This window comes from Suillus subaureus (assembly GCF_016647635.1).
Source record: "Suillus subaureus strain MN1 chromosome Unknown BJ212scaffold_3, whole genome shotgun sequence".
Lineage (NCBI taxonomy): Eukaryota > Fungi > Basidiomycota > Agaricomycetes > Boletales > Suillaceae > Suillus > Suillus subaureus.
The window spans coordinates 2045029-2060093 of NW_024538559.1; the positions used below are offsets into that span (position 1 = coordinate 2045029).

At 47.3% G+C, this 15065-nt stretch overlaps 5 protein-coding genes across 5 annotated transcripts; 3 read left to right on the top strand and 2 right to left on the bottom strand.

Moving 5' to 3' along the window:
- Positions 1–403: 403 nt before the first annotated feature.
- Positions 404–1836, bottom strand: BJ212DRAFT_1323397 (uncharacterized protein). Its single transcript, XM_041334495.1, is given in 9 exon segments — positions 404–732; positions 782–819; positions 932–974; positions 1045–1145; positions 1205–1348; positions 1399–1496; positions 1546–1581; positions 1656–1710; positions 1716–1836. The coding sequence occupies 8 exon segments, from the start codon at positions 1708–1710 to the stop codon at positions 588–590; spliced, it is 660 nt and encodes a 219-aa protein (XP_041198654.1). The 5' UTR covers positions 1716–1836; the 3' UTR covers positions 404–587.
- Positions 1837–5385: 3549 nt separating this feature from the next.
- On the bottom strand, positions 5386–6424 carry BJ212DRAFT_556212 (uncharacterized protein). Its single transcript, XM_041343502.1, has 3 exons — positions 5977–6424; positions 5622–5922; positions 5386–5553 (listed from the first exon to the last, which is right to left on the bottom strand). Exons 1-2 carry the CDS (start codon positions 6356–6358, stop codon positions 5699–5701), a joined length of 606 nt encoding a protein of 201 aa, XP_041198655.1. The 5' UTR covers positions 6359–6424; the 3' UTR covers positions 5386–5553; positions 5622–5698.
- Positions 6425–7242: 818 nt separating this feature from the next.
- BJ212DRAFT_1261307 (uncharacterized protein) lies at positions 7243–7491 on the top strand (the record flags this gene model as incomplete). The annotated part of the gene is made up of 1 exon (XM_041330170.1): positions 7243–7491. A coding segment is annotated over one exon (249 nt), but the record flags the coding sequence as incomplete, so codon positions are not given.
- Positions 7492–9719: 2228 nt separating this feature from the next.
- Positions 9720–10703, top strand: BJ212DRAFT_556246 (uncharacterized protein). The gene is made up of 6 exons (XM_041343503.1): positions 9720–9749; positions 9799–10044; positions 10101–10193; positions 10246–10316; positions 10368–10428; positions 10478–10703. Exons 2-6 carry the CDS (start codon positions 9904–9906, stop codon positions 10547–10549), a joined length of 438 nt encoding a protein of 145 aa, XP_041198657.1. The 5' UTR covers positions 9720–9749; positions 9799–9903; the 3' UTR covers positions 10550–10703.
- Positions 10704–13532: 2829 nt separating this feature from the next.
- Positions 13533–15060, top strand: BJ212DRAFT_556276 (major facilitator superfamily domain-containing protein). The gene is made up of 5 exons (XM_041343504.1): positions 13533–13648; positions 13710–13775; positions 13828–13859; positions 13915–14013; positions 14067–15060. Exons 1-5 carry the CDS (start codon positions 13586–13588, stop codon positions 14560–14562), a joined length of 756 nt encoding a protein of 251 aa, XP_041198658.1. The 5' UTR covers positions 13533–13585; the 3' UTR covers positions 14563–15060.
- The last annotated feature ends 5 nt before the right edge of the window (positions 15061–15065 follow it).

Below are 15065 nucleotides of genomic sequence, written 5' to 3' on the forward strand. Positions count from 1 at the left end.
TGTTATCCTCCAGCTAGGTCCAGCTTTGTCTATACTGAACAGTACTCCCTTCAGATCTCGTGTGGCACAAATGAAAAGATAGAACTGTGCCCGTAGTGTCAATCCTATGAGGGACGCAAGCATAGAGGCCGCTGCACTGGCATGAGTGGGTACCCACCACGAATTCATCTCAATACACACTGGCAAGAAGCGAACAGTGAAAGGTTTAGGACACCGTTGGGCGATGTATGCGCTATGAACACTGTTAAACCACTGGCAAGTGAACATGTATGATTTTCGTGAAACGAAACGAGGCGTAAAAGCTGAGCGGGGAATCAAACCAAGTGACGGTGACTCACTGGCCACCGTGAGACATTCATCATCATCAGATTGAACTCTTCTGCAGACTGCAACGCGTTAAGCAGTTCAAACTAGCACTCGAGTAGCAGTGACATAGACGCTCTACAAGTAGAGAACAGTACAAAATATAATAGTGATTATATTACTCGTGCATCATGGCTATCAGTATCCTGAAACGTCAAACAAAAGTGATTCTGAAAAAGATATTGACATCCAGAAACAGAATCCAATCAACCAGAACGAGCATGTCAATTGTGAGAGGACATCACGTTGACTCTGGTGGTGAAGACATCGAGGCTGAGGTCATCATCCCGGATGGTGGTGGAGAAAATGCCATCATCCGTAGATTCGTGCAGGTTAAGCACCAGCCGAGAGACGAAAGTGACGGACATGCTGGGGTCATATTCAAAATCGATCCGTATTTATCGCGCCAATCACTCACCAACTAGTCAATGTGGCTAGATTTCCCCTGGTGATATACTTGTCAATCGTCAGCGAATAGCTAAATTGATTGTAAGATGCAAGTGTGCTCACTGAACCACACTAAATCATGGTATGAGCGTGCGACTCGATATTTCATTCGTTGACTCACGTAGTACGTCAGAATGTTGGGTAGATTAATCAATGTCATCGCTCTGAATGAACGCAGATCAGTTTCACTCGAATCACAGTTTTACTAGAGATCTTACGCGAAATACATTGCACCTGCATTTGCTTGGTTCAGAATTTATATTACAGGTGTGACGAAAAAAAATACCATCTTGAAATATGATATCAAGGATATGCAATCCAAGCCAGCCCAGCACCTGCAAGTGGATAAGGTAGTAGCGTCATCAACTTGCATGCAACGTGACTGAAAATTCACTGACGGGCGGCTCTGCCACGACTTAGTTGAGCATGCGCGCATACCGATGAAGGAAATGACATACGTCTCTGCTGTGAATGTGTTATGACAATCACTTCCTTGGATGTAAGTCACAGTATTTGAATTATCTCCAAAAGAACCCGCCTAAAAAGATGAGCAGAATATAGAGTGCGAAAGGATGTGCGAACACGTACAAACGCTCCTCCCATAAGAGCAAGGCTGATGATAACCATGCAACTAAGCAGGCGCCTGCTACGATTGTACAGGGCATAAATGCGCAGAGTCAATGTAACTGAAAATCTTTCAGGGCATGTATTTCTCGTGATCAACTCTTCACTCACGGCAAACAGTGATTTGTTGAAGAAAAAGGAATAGCTCTCTGACTAGCATGTATCTCGAACAGCTAAGCCTTTGGTAAGAACAACAATATATATTCAGGAAAAATTGAAACCTCTGCAGAAATAAGTTGTGAGCCTGCTATCCGGGTAAGTGCATGACGAAATCATCGAACCTCGTACGAAACGGCGGGCAGGAAATCAATAATCAAACCAAAGATATTGCCGACCAGGGCAAAATAACGATTGACGAAAAAGAGCATTGCAGACAGTAATCTTGGACGACACCAAATAAACTTGATTTCTTCTGGAAGGGTCATCATATGGTCGTATATCAGAACACCTATGATATTTGTTATCATCCTAAAAACGTAAGGTCAAGATCATGACATTTATGCGCGTATCACTCACAACTGCTGTTTTTCAGTGATATCCATTACAATGAGGCAATGCGCAGTATAGGAAGTGAATGTTGAGAATGTCTGATTGACGCACTATGATTATAACAGTATTAGTAGTATTACTAAATACACGTTATCGATATCAGCGAACTTGATGTATTACTGTGAAGGCTGTTCAAATGTGCCACCGAAACACATAATGTAACATTCACTTACACAATAAGCAACGGTCATACGTGGACCTACAAAGATGATAGTAGTACATCATCATCAGCTTGTTGCGAGTAGTTCAACCTACATGACCGTCCCGGGACAGCACAAATACATACGATGTTTTTTATTTTATGATAAGGCTGAACGCCAAGCAGCTGTATCTCTTTCGTAATGCATCAAGCACTTGAAAGAAATACACAAGGATCGTGCACGCACATTGCATATGATACTGACCATCTCTGGCAGGAGAAGAAAAAACACGGAAGCAATCACTTACAGTATGCGTGCTTCAAAGTAGACTGGTGGGGCTGGTCACCAGTCTAGCTTCAAAGGGAAAACCGAGTCTGTCCATCTGAAACAGTTTGACCGATGATCGCATAATGGGATGGTGCATGATATGTGACGCCAGTATCAAGGGAGGATGTGGAAAAGACAAAAATATGACTTTGTTTCAAGATCTCCACCCATCGTGCCAACAAACTCAGATGAGCGTCATCAGTGATAGGCATTCCAAACATGTGGTGAGCTGTGCGTCCACGGTCATAAGCGGTTGCGCGGAGGGCTGCCAACGATCAACACGATGTCTCCGTCACGGTATGTTGGAGGAGATAATACTTCCACCAAAAGTCTTTCTTCGTCCTAGTCGACCCTCCACAAATAAAAAACTGTTCTCGTGAGTCTGAATTGCATGGTAAACCTGTTCGAAAACGCGCCGTTGTTCAGCATTGAGCTGATTATACATGTTCTCGCTCCTTGCGTGAAATTCACACTCATTCCTCCACAAATATAATTCGTCGTATACATCCAAAGATCTCCGTCGCGCTGTTGGTAGCCCGTAATCTCCGAGATGTTTGCTATATAGTGCGATAGATGGTTGTCAATGATTTGCGGCGTGTACTCGTGTCCACTTATTTCCCAGTCTAAGGATGTGATGAAAAGCAAAAATGAGAAGAGGATCGATCAGAGCGCTGCACAGCATTGACAGAGCGGACCCAACTGACACCGAGCCGCTTATATTATGATCCTCAAGCTTCCATCCATAAATATTTAAATGGTAGACATTGATAAAGTATTGGCAGTATTGCGCATATGTCGTGTTCGTCAGAATGAAAGGAAAATCGAACCAAGTGTCAGGGTATCATTGCGATAGTTTGGATCAGTGAACGCTCGCAGCACAAGGCTTCAGTGTTCTGTTGCACTGGGTTTTGCTTCTGCAGGAAGAATGACTATGATCTTCTTCACTTCGTCGGATGCCACTCGCACTTGGCTTGCAGGAATCACCCACCTTTCCACAGGTCGTCATACGAGCTGCCAGATGCCGAATCAACAAGAGATTGAACGAAGAGTACAAAGATAGATCCAATTCATACATCCTACAAATATCGTCCATGTCCTGATCTCTCCTCGATACCTGCAACAACAATACCCCCTCTCAACATCCTCTCCTCGTCGTCCATGTCTCCACCGCCAGGGGCCCGTTCACTATAGCCTCTCACCAAAATCTCATTCACGCGCTCCAAGCTCTGGGCCGCAGCCAGGATCGCGAGCATAGTGGGTGTGGGCGAGATCATGGGTTGCGAGGTGCTCGAGGCGAGAGTCGTTGAAACAGAGGTCTTCTGTCCTGCCTGCACCAGCTGGTCAGGGTATGAAGGGAACGGGAGCATCGGTGAAGTCTCAGTCCCTCTATTAATCTCTTTCTTCCTCCCTTTCCTGGATCTACTCTGACTCTTGCGCTTCTTGAGTTTCTTTGCGGAGGAAGGGAGCGGGAAGAGCGAAATGTCAGGGGAAGTAACATACGCACTCTGATTTGCGTTCGAATCTTTTTGCGATCCCAGGTTGGCCTTCGCCTTGGTCTCTGAGCTCAAGGAACTGTTGTAAGTTCCCGCAAAAACCTTTGTTTTGGACGTTGGCGGAGAACGTGAAACCAGCTTCGGGCTTGAATTCGCAAGTGTGGCAAAACTGAGCGCGCCGCATGACGTAGAAGTGAAGAGTAGTGCGGCTTCGAGGGGGGGAGACATCAGGAACGGGGGACTACGTGGAAGAACGGAAGAGTCGATTTGCGGAATCGATATGCCACCCTCCAGCGATTTGGGCTCAGATTCCATTCTTTTCTCGAGAAGGTCCTGCTGCTTACGCTCTTTAGATGGTCCTTCACGCGTCGAAGTGGATACAGCAGATCGCGGCATTGGTGATGGGGATCGCGGGGGTTGTGAAGGAGTTTGTATAATGTACGGTATGGATGGAGAAGGTTTAGCCGGGGATGAAGATGAGAGCAGCGGCACGGCTTTATTCTTCCAACGAGGCGTCCAGAACTGACTGACTTTCGAGATGGGGGTCCGTGGAGTTTCTGTCATTGTTGCATAACCAGTATGCTGATCGCCGGTGGCCTTGTATTTGCGAGACTTTCCGTCCCCATATCTTGTGCCCCTAGGTGTCTCAGCCACCCCTTCAGGTGTTTCCAACCACGCCCTCACAGGCCGCTGCACCTCCCCTCCCGCACCACCCTCAAGCGAGCGCAGTGGAACATCCACAGCGCTGCTCCTTCCCTCATAGGGAGTCGTACTGTTCACTGTATTTGCGGGGTCGAGGTTTGGGGCTAAAGTGGGGATTGAGTTGAGGCGGGGATGGTTACTCGGGGAGGAATCGTGCATCCTGACCGCAGCATATTGTCTGCCATTAGCCGAGATCGAGGGATTTAAGATTCTCTGGAACATGCTGCGTCGAGACTGGCCTGCCTCTGCCCTTTCTGCATCATATACGCTAGAAGAAGCACTATGCGTCCACGTGAACGGGTCGCCATGATCAGAGCCCCCGGCCCCAGCCGAGTTGAACTGATTTGCACCTATAAGGAATGGTGTACAGAGAGGTTTGGTCACAGTATCATCGCTGGTGGCTTGATCACGCATGTGCGTGGGGAAGAGATACCGCGTGCCGTGTACCGTTGTTTTGCTGGGTGTGCTCGCTGCAAAGAGTATAACTTCTTCCATGCTCCTGTTGCGAGTTGAATGTGGTCCAGGGCCTTCTACATCGTCAACACCGCCATCACCCTCATCAGGGGGCGCGGGTGCATAGGCTGGACCAGGTTCAAGATTAATCCTACTCCCACCGCCGGTCTTCCTGCCACCTAGTCCACATATACCAGAACCCGCATCGCCGGTTTGCCGGAACTTCCACCACAGACTCGCGGCGCCCACCCCAAGTAAAATTCCTAACACTGCAAAGAGCGGCGCTAGAAATATGACATCAAGGTGCTGGTGGTAGGAAACTTTTGTGACGTCGTGAGGCAGAGTCGTATTAAGAGGAGGAAGGGCGGTGATAGAAATGATGGTAGCTGTGGTTGCACTTGCCTCAGTGAACGCAGGGGCAATGACAGAGGTAGGGTCGTCTATAAGGGTTGAATCTAGAGATGTAGAAGAAGGGGGATACGACGATGAGGTTAGACCACCGTCCTGACGTTCATATGCATACACGTAATTAATATTCCAATGGGTCAAAGTCCCACCTCCGCCCGATTGTGTGGCATACTCATTTTCCATCATGCACGCTCACCAGCCAACGCTGGGATACAGCTGCAATATATGATCTGGGCCGAGGACAAGAACCGAGACGCGACTTTCTACGCCAAGGGCGCTGAGGTCAGCGGCCGGTGCGTCAAGGGAAAGGCCAGCAGCAAGGAAGGTGGCCCGACGAACTAGATGGGAAGCGGGCGAATAGGATGCGCCTGTGACACCTGAACGCTTTGTCTTGCGCCAAAAAGTCCTGGGGCGAACTGTGGGATAAGGATCGGTATCAGAAAAGAAGTAAACAGGAAGAGAGGACTCACAGAGAGAAGGTGCTGGTCGCGGGAGCTCACGCGTATATGTAGATGTAGCTGGAAACGTAGAGAATACGCGTCGTGGGGGAGCCTTGACAGGTTCAGAGAAAGAAACCTGCTTGGGCGGGGCAGACTGCGAACGGGAAATGCTTGATTGGTTTCGGTGCGCTCTGGATGAACGCTTAGGAGGTAAAAGCAGAGCTTCGTCAAAGGTTCGCACTTCGACGGGCGAAGAAGGTGCCGTCGAAGGATCTGCTGTCTCAAGAGTAACCATGACTGGTGATGCGAATTCAGGCTGGCTGCGGCGAGCAAGATTCAGGCTGAAACCAAGTGCGGAATGAGGTCTTGGATAGAGTGGAGTCGGTGAAACGAGCACGGTAACATCTGCCATAGTTTGAATTGAAAGGAGCGACGAGAGGTTAGTTGAAGCTAGTTAACTTGAGAATATTTGCGTCCGTCAAGTGAAGACAATTACATAAATAAGTTTGGGTCCAAATATAGAAGGTCCTGTAGTTTGCCGATCTAAACGCAACCGAATGTTGAACGTTATACAACTGCAGTCGGACTGGGCCTGAATCTTTTCACGCTGTCAGATTCAGAGTACTCATCATATTCAGTGCTCAAAAGCTTTGAGCCCATCGGCGTCAACGTCAGCTACTATTCATAGGCAAGCCGGCATTCAGCCTAACATTCGCCCACCTTCAGAGTCAAATTGCACAACACGGCACTCGCGGATTATGCATCGGGTGTACTATCCAAGCCTATCATGGTCGTGTGCTGAACTCGTGTGCTCGTGACCGGCGATAAAAAAAGCAACCAGTGCAAACTCGACGATATACACCTACATTAAGATACATGACAATACCGCACCGCATCAACATTATAATTGTTTTCACTAGGTGCACTTTCTTGATGCCGCATCTGACGCCTGAAATTAATCATCCGACATGCAGTGCAGACGGTCAGACCATGCCTCCCACGAACCTCCAAGAACACATCATTAAATATGTCATGAACGACATGTCGATCCGCTTGATTCACCTCAAGGTAATGCAGCTAGTATACTGCAGTTTCGTCAGGAATTTTTTTCAACAGCGTGTAGACAAGCTTACAGAAACTGCCATATATGAAATCAACGGTCACCGTCCAATGGCTATCTAGATCTTCGTACAAGGCACCGTGGGATATGTTACTCCATCCAATCAATGGGCGAATGGCAAGGGACTGCCGTACGAAGGTATGGTGTGGAACAGAGCGGCCGAATCTGGGTAAGAAAGAACTCAAAGGTTCTGCGAAAAAAATAAGCCCGATGGTTTGGAGTTTGCGTGGGTGGACACGTGTTGCATCAACGGGAGCAGCACGGGATCGGACAAATTGCTTCGGTCGATGTTTCGATGGTGCCACAACTCTAGCATTTGCATAGTCCATCTTGGTAGACGACAACTACCCTCGGTGATACGGAAGAAGATGAATGTTGGCAGAGGGAGTTCAGGAACACTGTATACATTGCCCCGCGGACCATGAAGATCTTGAAAAAATTGGACTCCGTTGACGGACCAGAATCGTTCTTCAGATTGATGCACACTATCATGCTGAGGGCCCGGTGCATCAACGCTTAACTTGGCTGGCGATTCTGCCCGACACCCTCTGATACACCCCAACTTCACCTGCTAGTTATGTAGGCCATCCCCTCGACATGACGTAAACCAGGTGGTGCTTGCGCGTTCGATTATTGTATTTCTCCTAAAACCCGTTAAAGACTCCGCCAGAGGCGTCCATCACCATAATGACAGTTGCAAAATCAGACTCCATCGCACCTCTCTTCTACAGACTGCCCAGATTAGATTTCAAAGTGTCGTCACTCAACAGATTACTCCGACCAGATCCTGGGCTTACACCTTTTCGCCCTCGACAGGGCACATTCAACCCTGGTCTCCCGAACACATCAGTGCCATATCTGTTGCAAAGGAATGGACATTCGAGCGGCGATAAGCCAAGTCCCCTTCAAGTTACTGGCAAACACAAAATTAGCTGGGAAATGTAATTCGAGGGATGAAGAGACTGGTACGGTTTGCATTCCCGAGGTACCGGCGCAAACAAGGCAAAGCCCTGCTGACGAACATTCTTTCTCCATCAGTCGTGATGATTTACGTATCCTGTTAACTTGTAAGGTGGGACTTAGATACTGGGTTGCCCAGGCCAAGAATCTACATTTCAGTGAGAGCGTGCAATCATCCATAATTTGAAAAGAACCTTGAAGCTCCAGCTTCAACATTCGGTGAACCTAAAACCTGATGCGGTGAAAGTCCCGCTTGAAAGGGGACAAGACGGCCATTAATATCCCAGCGGGACCTGACTCTGCTTGGGAAGTTAGTTTTGGATCGGCCGCTGAACGTCGAACGTGAATGTTGGTGCAAGCAACTTCAACATAGAGCACGCGTGCATTTTCAGAGGGTCGCGTCCAGTCTGAGGGGTTGCAGAGTGGTGTTTATCCTCGTTTATCTTTTTTTTTTCTGCCTGTCAGCATCTTCAACGTCACAGACAAACATTTATACACGGTGGAGTTGACGTGCCTACGTCTTCAGAAGCTGATACTATGACGGTCCCACACGGCGAATACGAGGAGGGTGTTGTTGCTGTGCTCCATTGAGTGGGATGACACAGGTGCGGTAATGAGGGCCGCCCGATATCAATGGACTATCCTGTTCGCGAACTTCGACCACGATTCGAATCGGTCTAGGTGTTGTATCTTGAGCATATTGATATTTAGTTCTGTACATGCATATATGCCATGGACCTGCGAGGTGTAAGTGTGAAATTATGAATCGAGATGTTGATGTTGAGCCGAAGAGGGGACAGGGCGGGTTGAAACTTGACGTGTATATCCGAGCCTGACCTGAGTCGCAAATTTCCTTGGTGTCACTATGTCCACTGCAGGGGCTTCTGTCCCGAGCTCAATTATGGTGCGAACAACTCAATATACAGTGTATCGAGTTTCAAATTGCTGATATCGATCACCTATCGTCTACAGTCACCCAACGCCCTCTTCATGCACGAACGAGGACTCAGTACACAGTGTGAGCATAGTTTCCTCCTAGTTTCTTTCAAGGTCTTTCATTCACTATCCCAGCAAATATTCTCAATACTCCGATTCAAACAATAATGCGATCCATCTCTTCCCAAGGACCCTTTCGAACCCTTCTAATGGCCGAACCTCCTGATCGAATTCATATTTGATCATGCATGCCCACCGGCCCCGCGAGACGTTCCCATTATACCACCTGCGTGCACGCAAGCCATCGACCTACGTAAAGCGGGCGAACGACGCAACGCAGCCTTCACGTTGCATCTCCAGATACGCGCAAACCGACTTGTTTGGGATTGAGAATATACAATTGAGGAAGGGCCTGTGTAATTGTGAACCTAAAGGTCTTGAAAGCGTAAGGTTAAGAAGCCCTTGCATTCTGCGGGAGATTCTCCCGGTCTAAAGAAGCCTAACAAAGTCAGCCAATAATCTCTCATACACTTGCACCACGGATCAAAGTCACTTACCAGACCATCATCACACTCGGGACAGGGAATAGAGCAAGTTTATTGTCGTACCTTGTCTCAATCTTCGTAAGGACCGCGGACTGCTTGGACTATGCTCAATCAGAACGAATATGAAGCTTCTCGATCACAGGAAAGCAATAATTACTTCGGGGATTCCTCCTCTGGTCGCAACTTCGATGTGAATGGGTCTGTTCAGTGTATGCGGCATGGAGGAAGCAGCGCTTGCGATGGTATTACTTGAATTTCTCCGGGTCCCTAATAAAGTGACTTACAAAATAGGTTTGATACATTAGTAGGTGAAGAAAGAGGTATAAAAGACGCAATCGAGCAAGCTCTTGTTGAAACCCATCCAACCCTTACACCTACTAAAGCATCATCACAACCATGACTATCCCAGTTCCAGGCATATACGTGATCTACAACATCCAATACTCCACCCTAGATGTCGATTTGCACTGGGCCAATGTTACTGACGGCGCTCCTGTCGTCGGTTACATCTACAACGAATCCACCCAGAACATGCTGGTTGGTGCAGATATTGTGAATATGCGTGTTTGATCTCACCGAACCCGACTCTGCAGTGGAACTTGCAGGTTGTCGATGAAGAACAGGGTCTGGTGCAATTTGTCAACCTCGCGGGCAACAATTATGCTGGAGTCTCTGGCGAAATCGATGTGAGTGCGTCCAGTAACTTTGCAAGCTGGGGTTGACAACAAGAAAATCAAGGGCTCTGGAGTCATAGGAACCTCCATCGAAACTACTTTCAAACTTCACGAGAGGAAAATTGGGGAATATGAGCGAGTTCCATTTCTCTTTCATGCGTCTTTAGGCTCAAACAACACCATCAGGATTCAGACATATAACTCTGAGCTCGTCTGGGAGCTGCCTGACGGAAACAACTTCACCGAGGTAAGCCTATCTGATAAACTGGACAAATTGCACGTACTCAAGGGTATAGATTATCCTCTCTCCTCCTATCAGCTTCTATGACAACCAGGCTTGGCAGTTCATTCCAGTTGACGGTAACTGAGGGAGTGAAGACACTGAAGAGGGGGGTAAAGCATTGGCGGCAATGACTTGACACCATTAGCACCGATCATGGACTAACAATATTCTTGAGCATCGGAAAGAGGATATCTACCGGCACTGCTGTTATGCGGCTACAGCTATTTATTTGACTTGTAGTAGTGTGATTTTTTTTAGGAAACGAAAAGAGTGCGAGGACTTAGGACATGTCTGCCTAACATAACTAACGTCGAACCATTTGCGAGCACTCAGTATCTAAAAGCCAACGCTGTACACGATCACAATTCCAACAGCGACTACGGCATAATTCAGCGTATGAGAGAGTCGACTGGCTGACACGAAGGTCAGAACAAAAGCGAGAATGGTCCCAAACAACCTGTGAATAACAGGACCTACATTGGCTTGAGGAAGAAGGAATACAATAGCGATGAATGCAATCCATGTAACTGCCGCGATGAGAATGGGTATAGGGAATGCGACAAGCCTCGCACGAAACGCTTTTGGTAAAATACACGGAGAGCAATGAGCATAGCTTGCATCAAGCTTATTTATATTAGGTCCGACCTGAGATGACCATTTCAAAGGAAGAGCCACTTGCCCGTGAGAACGAGCACATCAGAGAACCTGTGGGAAGAAGATATCGTAATATATAGGAAAGGTTTTCGTCACATTGGAATATAAAGTGATATAAAGCAATATATGACTATGTAAAAGCACCATAATCAGCATAATCTCCAGCAAGAACTCACCGGTTTACTGATGCAACGCCGCTAGACTCAGACTGTGACACTCATTTTGAATTCAACTCTTGTGTGTAACCCATCCTCGCCAGTTCAAACTCGTCCGCCCCATCATCGATCAGCTTGGGCTTTGCAACTTCCACCTTCCACAGCTTTCAGGGTGGTCAGACATGATGAGCCGACCGCACAATCCAGATTCGGAATTCTGTTGATGTTCAAGTTGAATAGTGGTTGGAACACTATCCCATTCAAATTATTGAAGCTGTATACACGATATTGGTATATACTGTGTGCCTTGATCAAACGATAACCGCTCGGACAGGTGGCAGACGCGCGATTGTGGGATAAGTAAGCTGAAGTGACTATGTACCTACAGCCGAATCCACTTGAAGCCAGGCGCACGCCCACTAGGCCTAGAAAAGGTTCGTCAGTAGTGCTCTGCTTGAAGTCGTATATTCTACTAAATACCATTACGGGATAGCGACCTGCCAAGGCCTGAGATCCTAAACAAATAAAATGATGTTGTTCACTCATATCAAGACGAGTATATCCTGTTTTCCCTGGAATAGGTCTTGGTATAGATACTTAGGCTGCTGCATGCAGCTGCAAGTGCACTTGAACCCCCGAGTCGAATGGTCATTCAACGAAGCAGGCTCACGCTCGGATTCAGTGTTGGCGCCACCAGGCAGACCACATGGTCCATATTCCCTGGGGGGCTAACGATCAACGACTCTGTACCCACGGCTAGCGGGGAATCGATATTCGGTGTGCAAGTGAGTATGCGAGAACACATGAGTGACTCACAAAATGATACAGATCTAGGATGTGTATAAATTTAAACTGGGTGGGCGAGCAGAAACGCGCAACAAGGTCACGCTCGGATACGCCGAAGCAACAAGGCGCCATTTACAGCTCATTCGCCAAGCTGCAGACGGGTTTTTATTAAGTATGGGCGGGAAACTTTAAAGCTCCATCATCCAGATTCATCCGGATAGACCATAGGGTCTGATGCCATCTGAAGAATCGAAACTATGTACTACTCTCAACAGACCTCGACGAGGTGACCCATCCAAAACTCTGTTTGCCGCCGTGATGCAGCACTTTTGTAGGACAACTCGTTGGTGTTACCATTATCTTTTGAAGAAATCCAGAGAACCGTAGTATAAACGCAATCACCACCGTAGCATTATTCGCAATTTTGCACAGACTCGCCCGACATTAGCGAATTCGCACTGCCGGAACGAATCTAACTTAGGAGTCGCTCGTGATGATGGTATGGGCTCCTTTTTCGTTGCTATATCCCGCCTTTCCATTTGGAATAGCTTCTGGTGCGGATACCACGTTTGTATCGTAATCAGGTGAGCCCTACTGCGCTGCATTCACAGATGCGCATGACGAATTGGTCCGGCTGGGAGCGATGACAGCGGATGCCCACCTCGAAGCACTAGCCGAAAACCCCCCGAGTTGAACAGGTAAGATTGATTACCTAGTGATGTGAAGGAATTTAAGTGTGACTCAGAGGGAGCCGCTCCTCACATTTTGTTTACAGATAATCCCGTTGCTATGATATCTTTCAGGTAAAAAGACGAAGCGAAATATATTTCCAGTGGTTGCGCAGCACGGCTATTGTATATTTCACACCCGTATTGGTGTTTGAAGGGGCGGTCATTCAAATATTCATTTCCCCTGGTCCTAAATTATAGTGATCTAGAACGGATCACTGCAAGCAGCTTATGCTTGTTTGGAGAAGCGATGGTTCATAGGAGTCACCTACATGTCGTTGTGCCAGGAGCTAACTGTCATTTCATTTTCAATAGGATTATCACCTGCATCATGTAGTATATGCAACATACCAGCAAGCGCTCGACTTGTAGCGAGTTCCCTCAAGACACATATCAGTCACTATGTGAGACTATGTATAGTCTTGCAAGGAGGGTATTCAAACGGGAGTTGGTGCGGCCGAGCGCCGGTTCCTTGTATGGAGTCTGAAACAGACGATAATACAGAACCACCGGTCCTTCACTCACACCGTTTCTCTAATAGTTTAGCAGGTGAAATGGACCACCTACCGGCGCAGATCCCGGTGGTACCGATCTCCTTCTGGTATCACAGAAGATCTATCATCAAATGATGGAGTTTCAGAATCCATGCGAAAGGTAGGATCTACGACTTATTAAAGGCTGACACTGAAAGCCGACGTACCTTTGTATCGTACATAGATAATTACATGCTGGTGTGAAGCCTAAACAGAATTCTAATCCCACAGTCGTCTTCTACAACTCGACTTGGAGTGCCAGATCATGGGCTTGAGTGCACGGGATATTGCATTTATCATTGCCCTTTGTGGTGTCACAACTCTGAATGTAAGTATGAATAACTGTTTTCCGGAATATCAACACTTCATAAACTCGACGTGGAATCAAGGTTTTCCTCATCGGCGCTGTTACAGTTGCACTTCCCACTATTGGAAGAGACCTTAATTTCCGAGAGGTTTGTTTTATATTCCACGCACACTACTCTAACACGATATGCATCTGTCTAGGGTAATCTTTACTGGCCGGTCAATGTGAATTCGTACGTCCCTACAATAATTGCGACACAACTATGAGGCACTGACATCGTTAAATAGTTTGTCATTTGGAGGCTTACTTTTATTCTGCGGAAGACTGGGGGACATATTTGGAAACCGCTTCATGTTCCTAGTTGGGTCTCTATGGTTCGCGATTTGGTCAGTAGTCAAATTTGAATTTTCGAATTGTTAACTTACAAAATTCATGCCAGGAGTCTCGCCATGGCCTTTGTTCCAAGTTCAGATGTTTTCATCGTAGATATGGCACTCCTGGGAATAGGATCGGCCGCCAACACTCCCGCTGCAATCGGATTATGTTCGTCATACTTTCCACCAGGAGCAAACAGGAGCAAGGCCTTCAGCGCACTGGGTGTTGGATCACCTGTGGGTTTTGTTCTGGGCATCATTGCTAGTGAGTTTTGCGTAGCAACATTTCCGATAGACAATTCATTCAACTTTGCAGGCGGTCTTTTGACTGAAAGTCGCGCCACATGGCGTTCATTGTTCTGCATTCAAGCCGCCAGAAGTCTTGATGGTTGGTTTCCGAGCAGCTGCGTGGACTTGTTTCGCATCGACACTGTTGGGCATTGTCATCGTCATCTTTGGGTTGAGAGACCTGGGTATTACCGGCACAAAAGCGAGGACGCGGAACAATCAGACAATCCCACTTTGAAGTCGGGCCAGAGTGACTCGGAATCGCTCAAGTGAAAAGGAGCATCATTGTTTCGCCCAAGGCCGACGAATTGTTGTGGGATCTCCTTTGTTTTGTACAGTATCAAATAGACGGCGATCTGCGTTTTGACAGAGTATCAGTTATGTACCACACTAGACTAGAAATCCCCAGCTATGTATCTATATAAGTATACTTGCTGCTAAAAGTGTGATGTGCTGTTTGACACGAGTAAACTCAAACAGTGACACTCACTCATACCTGGAGTACTGTTATTACTGTAGCGGCTCGGTACCGACGGTAGGACAAGCTCGAGCGCCGTAGCGTACGTCAAAGAAGGCCTAGCTAAGGATGCAATTCATTATGACCGTACCTTGAACGGCTTCCTCAGTCAGGTCCTAGATGAATGCAAGATCAGCATGCCACTTTGGTCAGGGTAAACGAATCTCGAGTTCTTAGCAGTGCAAAGGAGGGTAATTCTTTAAGCCGCGTATACTTCTCTTGACAGAGCTGGCATCGACCTAAGGGAGCGTGATAGTTT

Excerpts from the sequence above, each read along its gene's own strand:
- BJ212DRAFT_1323397 (XM_041334495.1), bottom strand. The coding sequence starts at position 1,710 with ATGATTTCGTCATGCACTTACCCGGATAGCAGGCTCACAACTTATTTC. Across the intron at positions 975-1,044 it reads TCTGAACCAAGCAAATGCAG|AGCGATGACATTGATTAATC; the intron begins GTGCAATGTATT and ends GCGTTCATTCAG. Across the intron at positions 733-781 it reads CTAGCCACATTGACTAGTTG|CATGTCCGTCACTTTCGTCT; the intron begins GTGAGTGATTGG and ends ATATGACCCCAG.
- BJ212DRAFT_556212 (XM_041343502.1), bottom strand. The coding sequence starts at position 6,358 with ATGGCAGATGTTACCGTGCTCGTTTCACCGACTCCACTCTATCCAAGA. Across the intron at positions 5,923-5,976 it reads GCGACCAGCACCTTCTCTCT|TTCGCCCCAGGACTTTTTGG; the intron begins GTGAGTCCTCTC and ends CTTATCCCACAG.
- BJ212DRAFT_556246 (XM_041343503.1), top strand. The coding sequence starts at position 9,904 with ATGACTATCCCAGTTCCAGGCATATACGTGATCTACAACATCCAATAC. Across the intron at positions 10,045-10,100 it reads AATCCACCCAGAACATGCTG|TGGAACTTGCAGGTTGTCGA; the intron begins GTTGGTGCAGAT and ends CCGACTCTGCAG. Across the intron at positions 10,194-10,245 it reads GAGTCTCTGGCGAAATCGAT|GGCTCTGGAGTCATAGGAAC; the intron begins GTGAGTGCGTCC and ends AAGAAAATCAAG.
- BJ212DRAFT_556276 (XM_041343504.1), top strand. The coding sequence starts at position 13,586 with ATGGGCTTGAGTGCACGGGATATTGCATTTATCATTGCCCTTTGTGGT. Across the intron at positions 13,649-13,709 it reads GTGGTGTCACAACTCTGAAT|GTTTTCCTCATCGGCGCTGT; the intron begins GTAAGTATGAAT and ends CGTGGAATCAAG. Across the intron at positions 13,860-13,914 it reads TGGCCGGTCAATGTGAATTC|TTTGTCATTTGGAGGCTTAC; the intron begins GTACGTCCCTAC and ends ATCGTTAAATAG.